At 38.7% G+C, this 19,631-nt stretch overlaps 1 protein-coding gene across 1 annotated transcript in view; it reads left to right on the top strand.

Annotated features, from left to right (window-relative positions):
• The window catches only part of LOC139740781 (endonuclease V-like), a 73,665-nt gene extending 66,966 nt beyond the window's left edge, over window positions 1-6,699 (top strand). The window contains exon 9 of the mRNA XM_071651355.1: window positions 6,246-6,699. Within this exon, the coding sequence (XP_071507456.1) occupies window positions 6,246-6,647 (402 nt within the window). The 3' untranslated portion in view covers window positions 6,648-6,699. The remainder of the gene's footprint in view (window positions 1-6,245) is intronic.
• The last annotated feature ends 12,932 nt before the right edge of the window (window positions 6,700-19,631 follow it).

Raw genomic sequence — 19,631 nt, 5'->3', positions numbered from 1 at the left:
GGTGCACCATTTCGAATGTTACTGTCTTCTCGTCGGTAATGTATGTTTTAGATAATATCTTGTGTTCTCTTCGGTCGTGACTTTTCGCAAAAGTTCGTATCGTGTGTTTGTTTGTTTGTTTGTTTGTCCTTTTTCATCTGAGAAGATGGCTGGATATCCTACATTCAACTGCAATAGCTGGTCGGTATGGGGTCCAGTTGGATATGAGGCGGGACCACTTCACCAGGTTAAACACACTGCTCTTTGCGATGAATAAATGAAGCGGGATCTGTTACATGCGCGAGTTGTGACTATCTCCCACACGGGACCTCCATTCATGCTATCCGGGTGTTATGCCTCTGATAGGAGGAAATGGTATGATAACACACAGCATTGCTCAGCGGGACTCGGGAATCGAATCTTTGGGTTGTGAGGCAGACGCACTATACCGACTGATCTAACTCACCGCCCATGACCTAGTCTGTTGTAAATGATATTGCAATGATTATATTTTTATATGATTTTTCCCCCTTCAGGAATAGCAGAAAAAAATCGCAAATTTGTTTCTACATTACTGTATCATTAATATTTTTGGAGTGTCGAGTTGATCCAGTCACAATCCTATAGTGCTCACAGCGCACCTAAAGCGAGAAAGAAAGAAAGAAAGAAAAAAAGAGAGAAAACAGAAGAGAATTCTCCGCTCATGTCACATACAGCTGCAGGGACGCGATGAGTCTCCTGCTGTAGTCGTAAACTTGACGACGCGGAAATGTGGGTATCGAAATGTAGAATACTGTGCTTCACTAAGATTACATTAATTTCGATCTATATCTAATTCAATTCAAAATAACCACTAAACAAGTACACCGACGTTCATGTCAACCAGGGTTGTTAACGTGTTCTCAAAAAGTATTTCCTTGAACAAAAAAAAAAAATGAATATGTTATATATGTATATATATATGTATATATATATATATATATACATTTATGTATATGTATAATATATATATATTTATATACATTTATATATATGTATTATATATATATATATATATATATATATATATATATTATATCATCAAACACAAAACTGAAACAAAGTTCATGCTGTATTCAACAACAGTTTGCTTATTTTTTTTGTGTGCCGAAATTAGCTGTTTATCAATACAGCATGAACTTTGCTTCAGTTTTGTTTTTGATATTATCACGCCAACACGTGGACAACTTACTCAATATATATAATATATATGAGAAAGGAAGGAGAAAACGATGTCTAGCTTTTTCATTATTCCTCTCACTGTTCCTCCTTATATATTATATACATTATGTTAATATAATATTCGATCTTCGGTATCGATATAGGCATATGTATGTTATATCATTAAAGTATACGACGTCATTCTTGTTATGCCCCCCTTACTTTTGCTCTACATTCTCCATCGGATTACATTCAGGATTTCACCTCCGCACTTGCCCCCAAGACATGGACTATAATTATAGTACCTGCGTACATCACCGAAAGTATCTCGTTACCCAAAAATTAGCGTCATCGTCCATGTAACTCCACTCGATCTCGCCATTTCCAGCTAGCACCTGATCCAATTACCAATATCAATCGCGAAGATCGAACTTTTTTTCTGTCTGCTCAGCCCTCGTTTAGGACAATCTCTCCATGTAGATATAGAATTCACATAGAGAGAGTGGCACATGGTATACCGAAAACTTATATTGGTCGCTGGACTAACAAAATCATAATTGTATCCACAGAAATCAAAACCAAAGCGTTAATGGTGCGATCGCAGTTAATCAGCTATCTTTCTGTTACAATATTATGATTACAAGTGCTTAATTGGTCCCCTTTTTGAAACTTTTGTAGTAATTGTTCTCTTGTAATCTTGTATGAATATTGCTCTTCCTCTACACTAGCTGCCTTGTAGAAGAGCATCATAAGAATATTGCTTTTTTTTTGTATAAACATAATATAATCTACATTCCGTAATTGCCTTTCTGGGGTAGATATGCACGTGTATGAAATTGTGTGTTAGTTTCCGGTGTATTCTTGTAAAATTATATGAATGTGAATATACCTCTTACACTAACTGCCTTGTAGGTGGGCATCATAAGATTTTTGCGTTGTTATACTTTTTTATTAAACATGAAAACACATCCTTCCCTCCGTAATTCGCTTTCTACGGTAGATGTGAAAATGGTAATACTTACAAGTTTGTTTTTAGTTCCGGGCGTATTCTTTCTTCTAATGACAGAATGATTGAGAAGGAGAGTGTATCGGAGAAATCCGCAAGGGAGAAGGGAATTGTCATGACAATGTTTTGATAAATTTTTCCATAATCCGACACCTACTTAGCTCGTAAAGATCTGTTACAGTTTTGATCGATAACCAGTCGTAAAATTGGCCTCGAACTTGAACAGAGAATGCTAACGTAATCCCGTATGGTTCTTTGTATTCTGTCTAAATAATAGACGGGCTCAGGAGGAGTGGGTGTGAATCGCAATCAGTATGCCTCATCACTCGTATGAACACGTTATACGGACACGTTATTTCGGACCATATCTTCGTCAACTGTAGACGTGAATGTCGTGGTGGTCGAAATGAGATTTTTGGCATCCAAGCGAAAATTTTTCCTATTATAAGGCTGAATTGCTGATTTGCAATGGAAGGGATACGATGTCTCGACACCTCATAACTTACATGAACATGACGATATAAAGATTATACAGAAGTGCAGGCAAGCAGCTGTCTGCAGACGTCTCCTTGACAACGGAGAGTGCAGGGCCCGTCCACCTCTCTCCTCTCCGCCGAGTGCGAAATACTGAAGTGTGTCTATTACGCCCCCCTCTCATTTTTTCAGCCTGCCTCTTTCCACCCCACCCCTCCTGCCAGTCCACAGTGGGAGCTTCTCCCACGTAGCGCTCCCGTTGGTTAGGTTTCCGTAATGATCTCCATCAAGTTGATCTCCTTTAGTCTATTCCGGCGGGCTGGAGAAGGAAGCACGGTTTCGTTTGTTGCCAGCTGCGTTGATTGGATTTACTCAGGAGCTTGCTCCTCTTCTTTTTATCTGCGTTTTTATGCAGCAAGAGATAATTAGAATAAAGCATGAATGCATGCACCTCGTCATTCTGTTCTTCCTAGTTAGTATAATAGACAGATGATGAGAATTAACAGCTGTAGCTATAGCATGACTGGGGTAACTATTTGGTTTTGGTTACTAGTCCCATATGTTGGTCAGAGCAGAAGCCTTAGTGAATCTTGTGGATATATATCAATATACACTGTACTTGTGTATTTTTGTATACAAATGTGTGTACACATGTCCGTATAATATTGTCATGACAACGAGGCATTGCTACGAAACGAGCAGTCACGGGTTGTGCGTTGTGATGCATAGTGGCAGCAACTAGACGCATTTTCATCTCAAGTAGGTTACGGCTGTAGTTTTTTTAAATCTGTAAGCCTGTACCAAGGAGCAGACGTAACCTTGTTTGCGTGTTCGCTTCAGAAACAGACTGTAAATTTAACATCAATTCCGGTCGCATTCCGGTCGCTGACGAAGAATGCAATTACTGAGATGTTTGGTATCCAAAAAAAAAAAAAAAAAAAAAAAAAAAAAAAATGCGCTTTCCCGGCAGAATAGAGGTCTTATTCAAAGTATTTCGGGGTTTCCCGGCACGAAACCAGACTTGAAACGATCGATGAGTGACGTCGAGATGTAAGAAACTCCAGGGTCATGATTGTCACAGCCTAACATCTATTATTTACACGAGAGATAAGACATTTTTGCAAGTTTGCCTGAAAGACATGAAGAAATATAATTACGATGCAGTAGATAGGAAAATAATCGATTTCGTACTGTTCATTGATGCGAAAGATGAAGATTGATATATATTTTTATGCTGTGTTCTACAATTGCAAATTTCTTGTATGATTTTGAAAGGAAGTATCTTGAATTCATAATATTACATTGAATATTGATGTAGTTGTGACACATCACGCTGATCTGTCCTTGTCACCCCTTTCCCTGTCTGTTTTTCTGTCCGTCCGTATATTTCCGCGCATTTCTGTACCCCATCTCTCTCCAATCATCTCTACCCATTGATGTTTTGGTAGCGAGGCGGGGTAATGAAATATCATACCAATAATGCATTAGCCTGTTGTCTCTAGCAGCTTCTGATATTAATGACAGTGAGCTCTTTCCCCTATGGGTTAAGTGCGGTAATATGACCTGAAAGTCCCGTCGGCCGATAAACAGCGTGTCCGAGACATTTTTGCAGCTCATGGAAAGGCATTATACATGTATGACACACCATTTTGTGCCAGCAGCAATTGCGAATGGTTTTAGCAATGCATCAAATTTGAATTAGATTGAATGAGACGTTGCAGTGCCGGAGATTTCCAATCTAATTGAAGATGATTTTGTTAAAGTGGAATGAGGGAAAAAATCACCGCGATCACTATAATAATGTATTCTAAGAAAGTCGTTTTGCTGAACATCAGCATGTAGGCTTACAGTAATATCGCGGTAACTGTAGCAATAGCTGTTTCCGTAAACCAGGTCACTATTCCAGCATTGGCCACTTTGCGCGGAGCGAGTTACGGTCACACTTTGGTGACCAAGGAAACGAAAGTCGTTCAAAGACTTCTACTTTTAGAAACTACTCGTGGTGAACCGCCGCAAGTCATTATGGCTGTCTTGAATGACATACGATTAAATATTAGTATGATCTTAGATTTCTCTGTGCCTTGACAGGTTGGGCATTAGATAACATAAATCTGCACCTATCAGTTGCTAGAACTAATTACCAGTGCTTTTAATCGAAGTTGTACTCTTTTCTATTATTATTATCCCTTTTCTTTACCTGTCCGGCAATTATTGCGTTAGGAGTTACATTTCTGGACGTCAATCATATCAATATCAGTGCAGGACCATCTTTATTGATAACTAGATGGTTTTTACAGGCAATTGTGTAAATATCATATTCGCCATTTCATATCCCACCTTTTAAATTCCTTGTAATGGTTTGTACATATCTTTCCTCTTCACTTTTGTATGCGTCTTCCCAGTCAATAGCCCATCAAAATATTATCCACATCCTCTTTGCTTTTTATTGCCTTCCCTTTCCGTCCGTGGAACGTCGTCCCAGAAGTCTTTCAAAAACATTTGACGAATAAACATTTTTTTTTTTTTTTAAATCTACGGTCTGATTTCCGTTGAAAGAGAATGGGCCTAAAAGTTCGAAGATTATGTAAGTTTACAGGTCCAGAAATAGTACGACTGTACATTCATATCGTTACGCACGCAAATGCTATACTCGAGTTAAAAAGAACACAACTAATTTGCTCATGTCAGTACCAGTGATGACACAATTCATATCAGATTCGATGAAATCATCCGTAACGATGATATGTATCATGATATGTATATGTATATAATGTATGTGTGTTGATTGAATTATGATTTTTTTTTTTTAAATCGGACAGTCCGTTCAAAAGTAATGAATTAAAAGATTTCAGTGACGCCAGAACTGAATGACATCATATATATATATATATATGTATATATATATATATATATATATATATATATATATATTTGTTTAAAAATGTGAAGAGAATTCCACAAATTTCATTTTCCAGCATAATGAAAGAACAACTTACCTCGTTCAAAAAGTAGGGGGAAAAATACTATTCTTAACATAATATGTCATTAACAATCAAACGAATGTGCATTTTTTATGAAAATCTTTAGATTTTCTTTATACCCTTTTTCTTCAGTGACGTCACCAACTGTAGTAGTCTATTAATCCAGCAATGGCGGCACCAAGACATTACAAATGCATAACTTTTGAATGGATTGTCCGATTTTCCTCAAACTTTCACCGATTTTTTTTTTTTCGTCAAAATATTTGGGCATTCACTCAGTCCACATTTATATTTGGGGAATCTTCCCCTTTATGGTTAGGAAATTCTGACCTGTTCGATCATTACAAGGTGGTCCCTGTAGATACCATGAGACACATCTGTATGCTGAGGGTCAAAACACTGTAACTTTCAATCTATTTTTTTTTTCTCTTCAAGTGTTCATTCATGTTGACATCTCCAGATTTTTATACACATTACATAAATATCAATACTTTGACAGATTTAGATTTACCTGTTCTTTGCTGTACCTGTAACGCACTATTTTTTTCTCAAGTTACATTCCATCTGAATGGTCATAATAGTTTTCGAACTTCTCTATCCTGTAGGCTGATATCCGTTCTAGAGAATTTTTACGACAGACCTTTCCCGAGCACTATCCTGCTTCGGCTTCTGGAAAGAAAGCGGCAACCACATCGCTGAAATCAACCGCCGGAGCATCAGCAACAGGTAACGAGTCAAGCGACCAGGTTCCTTCGAGACGGACAGAAGGGGGCGAGTGGGCTCAAAGTGCAGATGCAGATGGAAGGGAATCAACAGGGAGCGAAGCAACCCGGCTTGGCTCGGCGGAACAGACGGTATTGCCGAATGAGGATAAACAGGGGGAAGAGCGTCACGCTGAGGAAGGACATAATTCTGACGAGCGACGACGTGAGGACAGCAGGAATGTCGTGAGATTACCAGACGGCTCTGAGTCGCCCACCAGGGCTTCTGGCTGTGCTTGTAGTTGATCCCCCACGTGACGCGTTGTCCACTTGACATATTTTCCGAAGCATATATCGGATTAGATGTTGCGATCACATCGTCGGCTGCGTCTCGAGCTGAGCAGTTCGAGTCGAGCTGACATAAAATGAACTTTATCCGTGGCTCCATCTATTTTGGAGAAATTTTTATCATATTGTAATGTTCACATTTTATAATACTGTTGTGAGTATCAGGACCTCTATGAAAATCAGCATGCTGATCGAGATATCCTAAATAAAAAGAATACAATGTATATTCAAAAGGTATGGATAAATGTTTCTTTCACACGCGACATGTAAAGTCTATACAGTGTATATAAAGTGACGTGAGATATAAACGTGTAGAGGTTATTTTGCGTGTTCATGGAAGCAGGTTGCAACAACTTTATTCAAGTCTCTTCCATAACAGTCAGATACTATACGTAGATGGTCGGTTATGATTGCCATCAGTCCAGTGCAATCTTTGTTTTCATCAGTGTTTTTCTACACGCGCCACTTTGTATGAATAATAATAATAATATAATGTTCTTATATAGCGCGATTCAACACAAAATAGGTTCTCAAAGCGCTTTACATACATACATACATACATAATGAAACGTTTTAGTTACAACTGAAAATTGGCAAACCACATATCATTAACGGTATAATTCAACTATACTACTGCAAAAGTTACTGAACATTGTACGCTAAATGAAAAAGGTGAGTTTTCAATTGTTTTTTGAAGAGTTCAGAGTTTTCTGGGATCGGAGTAGCTGAGGAAGGGAGTTCCAGAGGGACTGGACCTGCATAAGCAAAAGTCCTTTCACCGTATCTCTTGGTCCTTCTTGTGTTGATTTGAAGCAAGTGCTGAGAGGCAGATCGGAGATTTCTCGTAGGGACGTATGGAGTGACGAGTTCAGATATAATAGTCCGGTGCCATATTGTGTAGAGCTCGACTCTACTCGATGTCGACCTTGCTGGAATGTACACAGTGTCCACAGTGTGAAATACAGTGTAAACACAATGTGAAACACAGTGTGAAATCTCTTCACATTGTTAAATTCAAGCGTTTTAACAATGTAAACATATTGTGAATCATCAATTCACAGTGTGAAACTAGACATTACCGTGTGAACTCTGTGGAAAAAAACAAAAACAAAAACACCCACGCACTCACACAGTACAGTGTGGAATCATCTTCACACTGTTGCATACGAGCGTTTTTACATAGTCGACTATGTGAACACATTTTGAACACACTGTGAGACACTGTGTTCTTTCCAGTAGGGAAAACAGGTGATCAACTCAAACGTCCTCAGAACTTACTTTACGGCTTGTCGTATAGCGTGAACTTGAAGCTCCCATCGAGCGATTTCGCACATCCATTCAGATGAGATGAAAGTTCCCGTATTTCTCCTTTTTACGCTCAAAACTTGTTAACCCCTTCCGTACTGAATTCTGGAATGCCCATAGACTTAATACGCAGGCCATCAGGTTCCTGTACGCAACGTGTTAAGTTGGTCACCTTCTTGCACCTTGCACCAACTGACGTAGATCATTACTCGGCTTCCATGCACTGAGTTGTTGATGTCTTTGAGTCTTGATGTGGTAGGCTTAAGTTCTGGGTCTAACTGAGGGGGACACATCAACCTTTGGTCTTCTTGTTGCGAGCCTCGTGCTGGCATGGTTGTCAGTTTTTGCGTTTCATGTGTGTTATCATTCACCTTTGGGACCAAAATCCATATTACACATAAACAATGGGTAATTTACAACTGAAATGAAATAGGTTTAGTGGAGACACTCGCCCTTCTTACGTGCAAATCTCCAACCAGTACTATTTATCTACTAACAAAGCAAGCTACGCCAGACAAAAATGCCTCTGCATGAAGGTGTATATGATAGGATCTATAAAACGAGTGTGAAAATATCATTTTCTTGAATATTGATTACTTAAAAGTGAGGGATTAAGATTGCATGAGGGAATTAAGTACATGTAGTGGTATCAAATGTTTTAATCTCGACTTTATTCTAGTGGTCTGCTCCTATTAGATCAATATGAGAGTGTATAAGGGACTGCTCATACATGTACCGCATTTCTCCCAAATTCATAATGGAACCATGGATTGCAAATAAGTACATGTTATTATGACCTTAGATGGACTAAGTTCAAACTTCACTAGTAAACTTGAGAAGTGGGAGTGAATGATACTCGTTGGGAAAGAGAGCCTTACATGTTTATCAGGTGCACCTTATAGGTCCTGTTTACCATTGGAAGCAGTGACTTAAAAAATGTTCGAGATATCACATTTGATACATATGTGTAGGTCAGTTGTATCACAAAACATCCTACCATATAAAAATTTGGCAATAAAGCCTGTTGAGATATCACTATTTTTCCCAATAAACCATAACTGTAGATAGTTTAGTCTGGAAACATTATTATTACTATTGTTCACATTTTATATATTCAATAATACTTAACATTGATTATGCTGATTCAAACTTTGACATTGTTTGTTTCTATCCCTAACTCACATTTTAGAACAATTTTGAAGCACTAATGCTTGGGTTTTTTTTTCATCTGCAAATGGTAAATTATTCCTTTAATCATTGTCCGTCTACAGCTAAAATGTACATGTATTGCATTTCTTGGCGAATTTACACAGGAAAGTAAACAGTATAGAAAGTATATGATGTGCGTATCTCTCAATACTAGGTACTATTTCGATCCACTTTTCACCATCTACAGACGTTTTACGCCATACACTCTCAATATACTGGATGAAACTACGAAATATCAATAGACCAAAACAACAACAACTACAAACAAACAAACTAACAAACAAACCACGGATTCACACAAAACTAGGTTCCTCTACCTTATATTCAAATCAAAACCTTATTCGCGTGTAATAACAAGGGGATGTATCGTACAATGTGTCGCTATGATCTTAAAAAAAACAAAACACCCAAAACAAAAACTGAACGATCCGTACCCCAAGAAAAGCAACTCAGGAATGATCATGAATGAATCATGTTTGTGTGTGCGATTGTGCGCATGTGTTCTGCTTTGGCTTGCTTCGTCTTCTCCGTCTTCCTTTTTGTTGTTCTTTTTTTTTAAGGCGCTCTTCCTTAGTTTTGTGAGTTCAATAATCAGTTATTGTTCATGAGGGGACTGCAAATTACAAGCAAAGCTTTTCAACAGTCCCCTCTATTTCCGACACATTTTCTTTCATACAGTCAAGTCACAGTATATGATTGTATTTTCATACGAAATATTTTCCTTTGTTATATGAAATGAGCTGCATTGATTTTGTATATGTGTATATATGAATATTCTACTGTAATTGTATTTTTAATGGAAATGAAATAAATGAAATGAATGAAATGGAACGACAAAAAGAAATGCATCAGTCTATTCTTTCCAAATCAGTTATTCCTTCATTCACTGTTGACACTAAAAAATGCATTTAGTTGATGTACTTAATCTATGATGCTAAGAGAATGACAAAATGAAATACAAGAGTGTATCAACAAACCTAGCTTTAAGATTCAACGCATGGAGAAAGATGATGAGAAAGGGCCGTCATCTGATTAAATACAGAAAACTGCATGGTAAAGTTTTGGTGATCAACCAGTCGAAGAGGGTCATGCCAGAGCTTCGAAGAGAGCTATAGGAGTTTTTGTGCTTTCTATAAGTTCTGCTAAAAAGTGCTCAAAAACCAACGACTTCGCAACATTTTCAAAGTTAGATGTGCAATTCACTGCAGGAATTGTTCGATACTATATCATAGACTTGAGCCACGTACATCTAGCAATTTATGAATGGACCATTTGGTAGACAAAATTAGTACCGAGTAGATGAATACAGAAAATTTAACAGCTTTTTGCAACAATTGCCAGATTTTTTGAGGACCAATCCCGCTTGTATCAATCCTAGTTATTAAATTGATTTGTGAAGCGATCGAAATAGCATAGACTTTAGAACTCTCTCAACGTGTTAGATGGTTGACTATAACCTTAATCATAGAAACTAGAAGTTGAGTGCTAGTAGCTCCCGTATCATTTCAGTGAACCCTATGTATTGCAAAAGCCACTACAACTCCTAAACTCGTAACATTAAAGGGAAAGGTTGATCATCTGTAAGGTACATGATATCTTTTACATCAAACTTTAGCATTAAACGACATGCTTTTAACCGCAGTTACTAGTCCACAACAAAACTGATAAAAATGCGACATCACGAGCTATCTCACAATATGAAGATTCGTGGTTTTACCAAAATTAATATTTCTGAGCTGTATTTAAAAATGCTCTTTTTTTAACAGATATTTTACAAATATCAACTCCGTGCACTTAATTTTCCCTTTGCTCTTTAGCTTGATGTTGTATTAGTTTGGCTATTTGATGAAAGGGCTTCGTAAAGTTATACTTTTTTCTATTATTAATAGTTCAAGTCTTATGACTCATTTTTTTTTCACAGCTTCCTTACTCAACATGGGATTAACTTCATTTACAATCTTTGCAAACGTGGTGACCTATTTTATGTCTATTTTCTTCATCTGGTCCAATGCTCGCGTATTCGTCATTCTCATAACAGGTGATACTCTTTCTATGAAAAAGAAAAGATAAAATAACGCAAACCGTTATATATCAGCCTGTAGAATGTGTTAAATGGTGTCACAATAACTCCTCTAAATGAGTATAGGTTTTTCTCGCCCATTTTTGTCATCGTTTCATTAAATTTTTAGAAATGCGTTTTCAATTCCGTTCCGGACACCTTGGAATGTGCGAATGCTCATTTCAATTTAACTTTTAGTCGATCAATTTTAAAACAGTGTCAGTTCAATTTCGTGCTTTGTCACCAATGTGCCTCAATTGCAAATTCAAAGTTGTCGGTCACATTAAATAGCTGTGCACGAGACGGCAAAATCAATTTCGTCTGTTGCCATTCATTTTCGTCAAAGCTTCACTTAAAATCGTCTTCCAGATATACGGCATAATGGTGTTATCATTGTATTAATCGAATCGTTTACTCAACACATTTACGTCGCTTTACTCAAACGTAAAAAAACATACACGTAGTCATTTTCCTTTCACAACACACACTCAATCACACCTATCCAGTCGACCGACATACACCAGTGTGCTCACACAAGCATGTACAGTGACGCATTAATCCAACTGAAGCGAAGTGATAAGAGAAAAATGCTGTTGAAGCATTATATTTCCAATGAAATAGTTTATTCTAATACAATGTATATGTACATAAAACGACGGATTTTTTCAACATTCTTGGTTGAATTAAAAGTCTTTATCAACATAAAATGTATCCCCACACAGACATCTAAAGTTAAATTTTTTTTCTCAATTCTTTTATGTTCCCCTTTACTGCCGTCTATCCTGCAATTTTACGACGTGTTAACATCTTGTAAAGTAGGTTTGGATGTGGCATAACCATGGGGCACACTTGTCGGCAGTTTAGGCTTCGACGTTGGCCCCGCCACTTCCTGAAGACACCTTACTCTTGGCGCTTGGAGGTTGACCCCTGCAGGCCTAGAAACAGCACGGCCTCTCTTCTTGCCCGCCTCTCTGGAAGACTTAGATCCTTCTACACAGTAGCCTCCATTGGTTACAGGAATGGCATCTCGGCAAGGAATTGCTGGAAACATTAGAGCATTGTCGTGGCACCCAAACAGAATGATGTTCCACACCAATTTCACTAGAAATCGCCAAGTTGACGTTTGTTTCGTTTTCCATCTGAGAAGATGGCTGGATAGCCCATATTCAGCTGCAATAGCTGGTCTTCCATGGGGTCCACAGTTGGGTGTGAGGCGAGACCACATCACCGGGTTAAACACCCTGCTCTTTGTGATGAATAGTTAATGAAACGGGATCTTTTACGTGTATGGGTTGTGACTCTCTCACACACGGGACCTTCATTTTATGTCCTATCCGAGGGACTGAGTGTTTTGCCTCTTACTGGAGGGGACGGTATGATTACACACAACATTGCTCAGTGGGACTCAGAAATCGATCCTGGGTCCTTAGGATCGTAAGGCAGACGCACTACCGACTGAGCTTACTCGCCGCCCTGTTGCAGTTCTCGCTGCACTTGTTGTGGACAATCCTGGCCGCGTGAGTTCTCTCGGTGCTCTGAGGCATCTTCTTCGACTCAAAATCTTGAACCCGTGCCCGTCTTCGAGAAACAACTGGGCATACTCGGCTCGCTGTTCCAGACACCCTGGCGCTAGCTTGCCTCCGGTTACGCCTTGAGCAAGCTTGGTGGGCATAGGTATTTCGTCGAGTGTGCCAACGAGGATGCCATCGCCTGCCTCTGTGCTATAGAAGACTCCGCAGATTTTTTTTTTTTTCGTTAGTGTCGACGAGAGCGAGCGGTGGGGTATACCATCCAGAATCTAGATCGGGCTAGCTCATCCCGCGTTTGCCAGTTGACCGTGATAAAGGGGTTCCTTCTGGGCTGAGCATCCCTCCTGTTTTCCTGGAGCTAGACAGCCACGATTAAAAGGTCTTCTCTGGTACAGCATGTAGTTTGTTGTTGTTGTTGTTTTTTTTTTAATCTGCAACCTTGTCTTCATTGTTTGTGTGTGATTTCAAGACAACGAGCAAATAAGCTAGTATATAAGGGTTAATGTCTCAATTTCATTGACGAAAAGTAATGTGAATCACACGGATCACCTTATGACAATTTTACAGTAGTAAACCTAGGATTTGAACGCAGTAAGGATCTCCGGACGAAATTGAACTGGAAATTGATGAAAATTGACGACAGAGGTGACGAGAAAACCTTGATAAAACACCTACGGCTACCAGATCCAATAATATCTGAAGGAAAGATTTACTTCTTTCCACCTACGTATTTGTTTTGCGACAAATTTGATTGCTTTTACCGATTTCTTTGCTTTCCCAGGAGAGGCAATTTTTTTGAAATACATTTTCTCTCATTTTCCGTCACTAGAAACAAGTGATTTTTATTACAGACGGTCCCTGGGTTCTGACAAAAATTAGAATACATTTACATTAACAATCCCGTGAACTTTGGCCAAATTTCTTGTATATTCTTGTATTCTTTATATTATTATATCCGACTGTAGAGAAACCCTGAGTGGAACAGAGTGATGGTCGTGATAGGTAGAAACATTTTGTCCATTTTGACCGTTGGTCAGAGCGCTGGGTTGTAAGGGCGCAGGAATGGTTTTAATTTGGTGGGACTGCGTTCACACCGGCGGTGTGTTCATATTTGCACAATATTTAAACTTGTGAAAGTTTTTGAGACGGCAGTTCGTAATATTACAGTTGAAGTTACGCAAGTCATGCAAGTGGTATTTAGATTACAATTCGAATCATATAATACGTTAACATGCATTTAGTGTTGTATCACATAGCAGTACAATGGGGGAAGTATCATTCCCATCTGACATAGCTAAATATGGTAATAAAAAAAAATCAAGTTTTTCATCACAACTTGAAATTATGGATGCGATACCTTTGAAACCGAACTATTCATTTGACCTTACAAATGAAGTATTCAGCGGGTTTTTTTTTTTCATTATGTCATGTAGTTTTTTAAGTCAAAAGTGTAATCTTTTCATTCATTTTGATTCGCTGCTCCAATTCAAAACACACACATTCATTGCTGCTGGCTCATAGAAAGACAGAGTTGCCGAGCGAACTTCAGCAGGTGAGGTCGTTTCTGGTGTGAGAGCATCAGTCCTTATTACTAATAGTAGAGCAGATAAGCCCTCAAAATCACGTGAATTGTGCAAAATTTGACTAAAGCATGAAACTTTCACCAGTGTTAGTACATACCATAAGATTTATTTTAAGATCGGGAGGTAAGTCTGATTTGACCTCTGATGACCTCCAGAGGTCAATGTACTTTAGATATCAGAAAATCGATGTTTTTAGACATTTGCGAATGATATATGCGGTTATGTTGCACTAAACATGCATTTATACCACAGAGAAATCATTTCCAGATTCAACAGAGCACTGACAGGTTTTTACCTTTGACCTCTGATGACCTCCAGAGGTCAATGAACTTTAAATATCAAAATATCGATGTTTTTAGACATTTGTGAATGATATATGTGGTTATGATTCACTAAACATGTATCTATACTTCAGGGAAACCATTTTCTGATTTCGCAGAGCATTGACAGATTTTAACCTTTGACCTCTGATGACCTCTGGAGGTCAATGACCTCAAAATATATTGATCTGTGATGTCATTGGTTAATGGAAACCATTGTTAAGATGTACAAAACAAGCATATCTGTCTTACAATGAAATTGTCTTCATATTCTAAAGAGCAGACAGGTTTCTACCTTTGACCTCTGATGACCTTGAGAGGTCAACGACCTCAGAATATCAGAATATTGAAGTATGACATCATTGATGAAAGGTCAAACATGGTAAAGATGTACAAAACAAGCATATCTGTGTACAATGACATCGTCTTCATATTCCAAGGCACACAGACGAGTTTCTGCCTTTGACCTCTGATGATCTCGAGAGGTCAATGACCTCAAAGTATCAGAATAGTTTGGCATCACCAATGGTAAACATGATGATGTTCTAGAGAGCACTCCTAGGCCCTGCTTATTAACGAGCCATTACCGTTCACCTATGAAAATCACACAAGGTCAAATACCTCGAATGAAATGTGAGGATGTTAATATTGATATTGCGATAGTTAATAGTTAATAATTGTTTATAATGTAGGGCTTACAAACCATGCATTTCTGTTACCAAAAAAGTGGCTACTCATTCCGCAGAACTTTTCAGGTAATTATCTAAGTCGGGTATGTGCACAGAGCAAGGGGTGTCGATCTGTTTTCACGTGGGGGGGGGGGGGACTTGGAAAATATGTAAAAGCATAAGTTCATGGTGCAAAGGAATGAAGCGGAGGGGGAGGGTGAGGATGTGTGTGGGGGATTGGATTTTTGCAGGTTTAGACCTGAAATCAGTGATTCAGTGTAGCTCTTCTTTAATGTGTGCGTCATCACTTATACCGAAGTTGATGGGGTGTGGGCGCATCTCAGCTACCCTCCTCCCAAAGACGAAGTTTTTTTTTTTTTTTATGAATCTGATGCATACGTTTTGGGGAATATTTGGAAAATTATGGATCACCAAGGTGTACCAAGTTTATATGGATGGGAACCCAGCAGGCGCAGCGTTGGCGAGGGTAGGGTATTCCACTCCCATTCGAGAGAGCTCTTGTATTTTGAGAAATGAGATTCAACGACCTGGCACACAGGCACTTTTGAAGGAATACCTCGAAATTTGTATCAAAAAGGTGTAGTAAGTCAACCATCTATGGAGGGAGACCAATCGACAGAAGGATGTGGGTGGAGGTATCCCCCTCCCACATTATGGAGCTTTTGCATTATTTTGTTTGCAATTCAATGATCTCGTGCCACTCTTGGTTGAACTACCATTTTCAAAAAAAGTCCATACCCAAATGTGTAGCCATAATCAATGCATGGAGGAGAGGTTGATACAGCGAGAGGAGGGTATTAAAAAGGGGCTGTCCCCCAATCCTTCCCATGCGAGGGAGCCTTTGCAGTAAGAATAAAAATGTTAAAAAAAAATCTAGTATACACATTTATGACATTTATGAATATTTGGGAAATTATCAGTAAAAGGAGTGTTCCAAATCTAAGGGTAGAAACCGAGGAGGGATTGTTAATTGAAAGATACACTACCCCCTCCAACAAGAGGGATTTTCTTTAATATGTCGGAACTGAAATTAAAGATCTAGTACATACTTTGTGATGATATAGAACAAAAATGGGACAAAAGCACTGAGCGTATATGGAAGGGGACATAACGAAAGATAGTGTGGGGGAGGGGGTATGCAAAGGAGATTCTGCCTTTTAATCTGGTGCATACTGTAGCTGAAATGTCCAGTGACAATTCATTTTCTGTCAAAAAAGTGAAGAAAAAAAAATCTCCATCTCAGGAAATACTTGGAGGCAAAGTTCTATGTCCCCACCATTCCCCCTCCCATATTTTCTCGGTAGGCGGGGCAAATGCCTCTTGCCCTCCAAAATGAACAATCGTGCATATATAGGAAAGCCTTTTCATCTTTGGAATTCAAATAAAAATATCTCTTAAAAACATTTTTCATAGAATAAGGGAAATTATCATTCCCCAAAGTATGTTATATCTGTGGAAGGAACCAAGCAGGGGGAGGGAGTCTATTGAAAGGAGATATCCCCTCTCACAGAAGGGAGATTTTGCATTTCAGAATTAAATTTTAACAATCCGATGCACACTTAAAGTGAAAAACTTGGGCAGTTTTCTGTCTAAAAAGCAAAAAGCAAAAAACAACAACAAAAACTAACAACAACAAAACATAGTCCACATCTCAGAATTTAATGGGGTGGGGGTCAACTATCCCTGTCACCACCCCACCCCTCCTCCAAACTGATGCCCCGGTATGTGCATGTGTTTTATTCCACTTGTTGAAAAGAAGAGAGAGTTTTAAGAAACAATATTGTTCAGTGGTCGCTATCCCAGTCAAGTAAATTGTTTATCGATAAGGTGATTTCCTTCACCTGTATACCTTAAGATGATGTAGGCCTGGTATTTGCCTTGCACGTTATTACATCTATTTCTTTTTTAGTATTCTCGTTTATATTTTGATGTGAAAGTTGTTTACTTTGCCACGATTTTATTTGTACATAGAAAAAATAATCCAAGACTGAAAATGAAACTGATACAATATTTAATGATTGACATGATGCACATATTGTGTATTTCTATAGCAATAAAAGTGAGCAATTCAAAAGGCGTGTACTCATTTCACATGAACATTAGCGATGATCCTCTGACCTCTGGAGGATATTGAAAGATATGCATCAAAATGTAAGAATATTGATGTCTGGTCTCATTTGTTTGTAAGGCCAGCTGCTTATAAAATAATGATTATATAAAAAGTATGCATTGTGTGTGTGTGTCCAAAATTGCATGCAGAGTATTCCACACACAGTTCAATTTTGACTTCCATCTAGGACAATGAGCGGTTACTTTTTTCTCAAGTACACTGTAATATCAAAATCTATTGAAAAAAACACGGTGGCGGCTGGGTCTAACACATTATCATTCCATTTCGTTGGAGATCCATGCGGGATGGTCAAAACAAACATAAAAAACAGATATCTCAGACCTAATTGTTATAACAAAGCATCATATCCTCATATACCCAACCCAACCCTCTATGCCCAGACAATGTAAACCACCCCATGGACTTACTTGGAGCTTTAGAATCCTTTGTCAACAAAGAGAGACATCCAAACCTTTGCAGTGCCGACTAAGATCTGCCATGGAACTGATTGGTATTGGCTCATTGACAGCAGATCTCGTTCCTTTTCTCTTTCTTCTTCTTCTTCTTCTTCTTCTTCTTCTTCTTCTTCATTATACTGTGTAATCTTGTAATCTGCCATGGAGCCTTTTCTTAATTGGTTAAAGAAGGTATCCAAAGAGCTATATGAAGCAAAAAACAACAAACAAATGCAAAAACAAAAAGAGAGACATATGTATCTTTAATAACAGAGCTGAATATTGAGTATCTCTCTCCTGAAGTGTTTCAAAGAGATACAAGAGACAGTGGCCTAGAGTAGCGGCCACCTTTTTGGGAGTAGGCCTACTTTGTGTTCTTGCAAGTGATGCCTGACATTTTTGGTCATTCGCCCTTTTTGAAGAATGCAGCAATAGAGCCACAACTTCCTGCGGAGTGGATATTGTGGGGTTCTTGATGCAGAACATCATCGCTGAATTTGCCTGTGCTGTACTTTCTTACAGGGATTGCCATTGTAGTTTTGTTTTGTTTTGCTTTGTTTTGTTTTTCAAGTGTGGCTGTAACACTGCTTGTTTTGCATATGATGGTCATTGCAGCTAAAGAGTGCATATCTTCTATGGATCATTCCAAACTTCATGTTGTTTCACCTGGGTGAGTGAATCCCAGATGATGCATGCATATTCCAGGACAGTCCTGAGCGGCATGGAGTAGCAAAACACCTGAACTTTATGATACTCGTATCTTCGTCTGGAGATAGTCTTTGGTTGAAGTATAACCTTTCTAAGCTGCTGTGGCGATTTGATTCCGGCTGAGCCTCCTATTGGAACTCCAAAATATTTTGCACAATCCGCTTTCTCCATGGTTTGCCATGAATGCTTATCTATTCCCTGGGTAGGTCTCGGATGGCAATAGCTAGTTGCAATACACAGGATTGCTTCACGTGGAATGCATGTTGGGCCTCACGGTATGTCGAAGTTTTCAAGATGGTTCCTGATGTCGCAGCTGTGGACTGTATACTCCAGGACCATGAGTCATTCATCGCAGTCATACTGTAACAACCCACCAGCTTTACACTGGCCAATACAAGCCCACCAGCTGGAATCTATGCAAATATTGCCCATGAGCTTGACACTTAGGCAAACCAGTCCCATAATGAGTCCGACAAATGGGGGAAAAGATCTATGAGACTTACACTGAATAGATTAAACACTCTGTATATCAGTCTCGTGGGCCTTGTTTTCCTCGAGTGTCGAGATAATGGCCATATTTGCCTATATTTGCTAGTCTACATAACTAACCCAAACATAACAGTTATATTTGAGGTCACTGCCATCACTCAAGAAACTTAAGCTTTATTTCTGAAGTAATTGACCTCTCACATTTCAGAGACCTGTTACTATAAACCAATGCTCTGTGGAATATGCATACATACTTTGATCAAAACGTCAATGCGTGATTTGTACATGATTAAGCATTTACGATTACACCAATGAAGCCAAACATCAATACAGGTAAGCCTACACATGTGACCTCAGTGACCTCTCATTGTCCTGAGAGGTCAAAGTTGGATATAATGCACAGGCTAATGACCAATGTTCCATGGAATGACAAGATTCTTCTATTATAGCATAAATGATTGTACATCGGGTATTACAAAGTTAACC

This window comes from Diadema antillarum, unplaced genomic scaffold (genome assembly GCF_040938485.1).
Source record: "Diadema antillarum isolate AM-2024a unplaced genomic scaffold, OU_Dant_1.0 seq00000881_RagTag, whole genome shotgun sequence".
NCBI classification, from domain to species: domain Eukaryota; kingdom Metazoa; phylum Echinodermata; class Echinoidea; order Diadematoida; family Diadematidae; genus Diadema; species Diadema antillarum.
The sequence above is the reverse complement of the archived record's forward strand: the minus strand, read 5'-3'. Positions and strand labels throughout refer to the sequence as shown.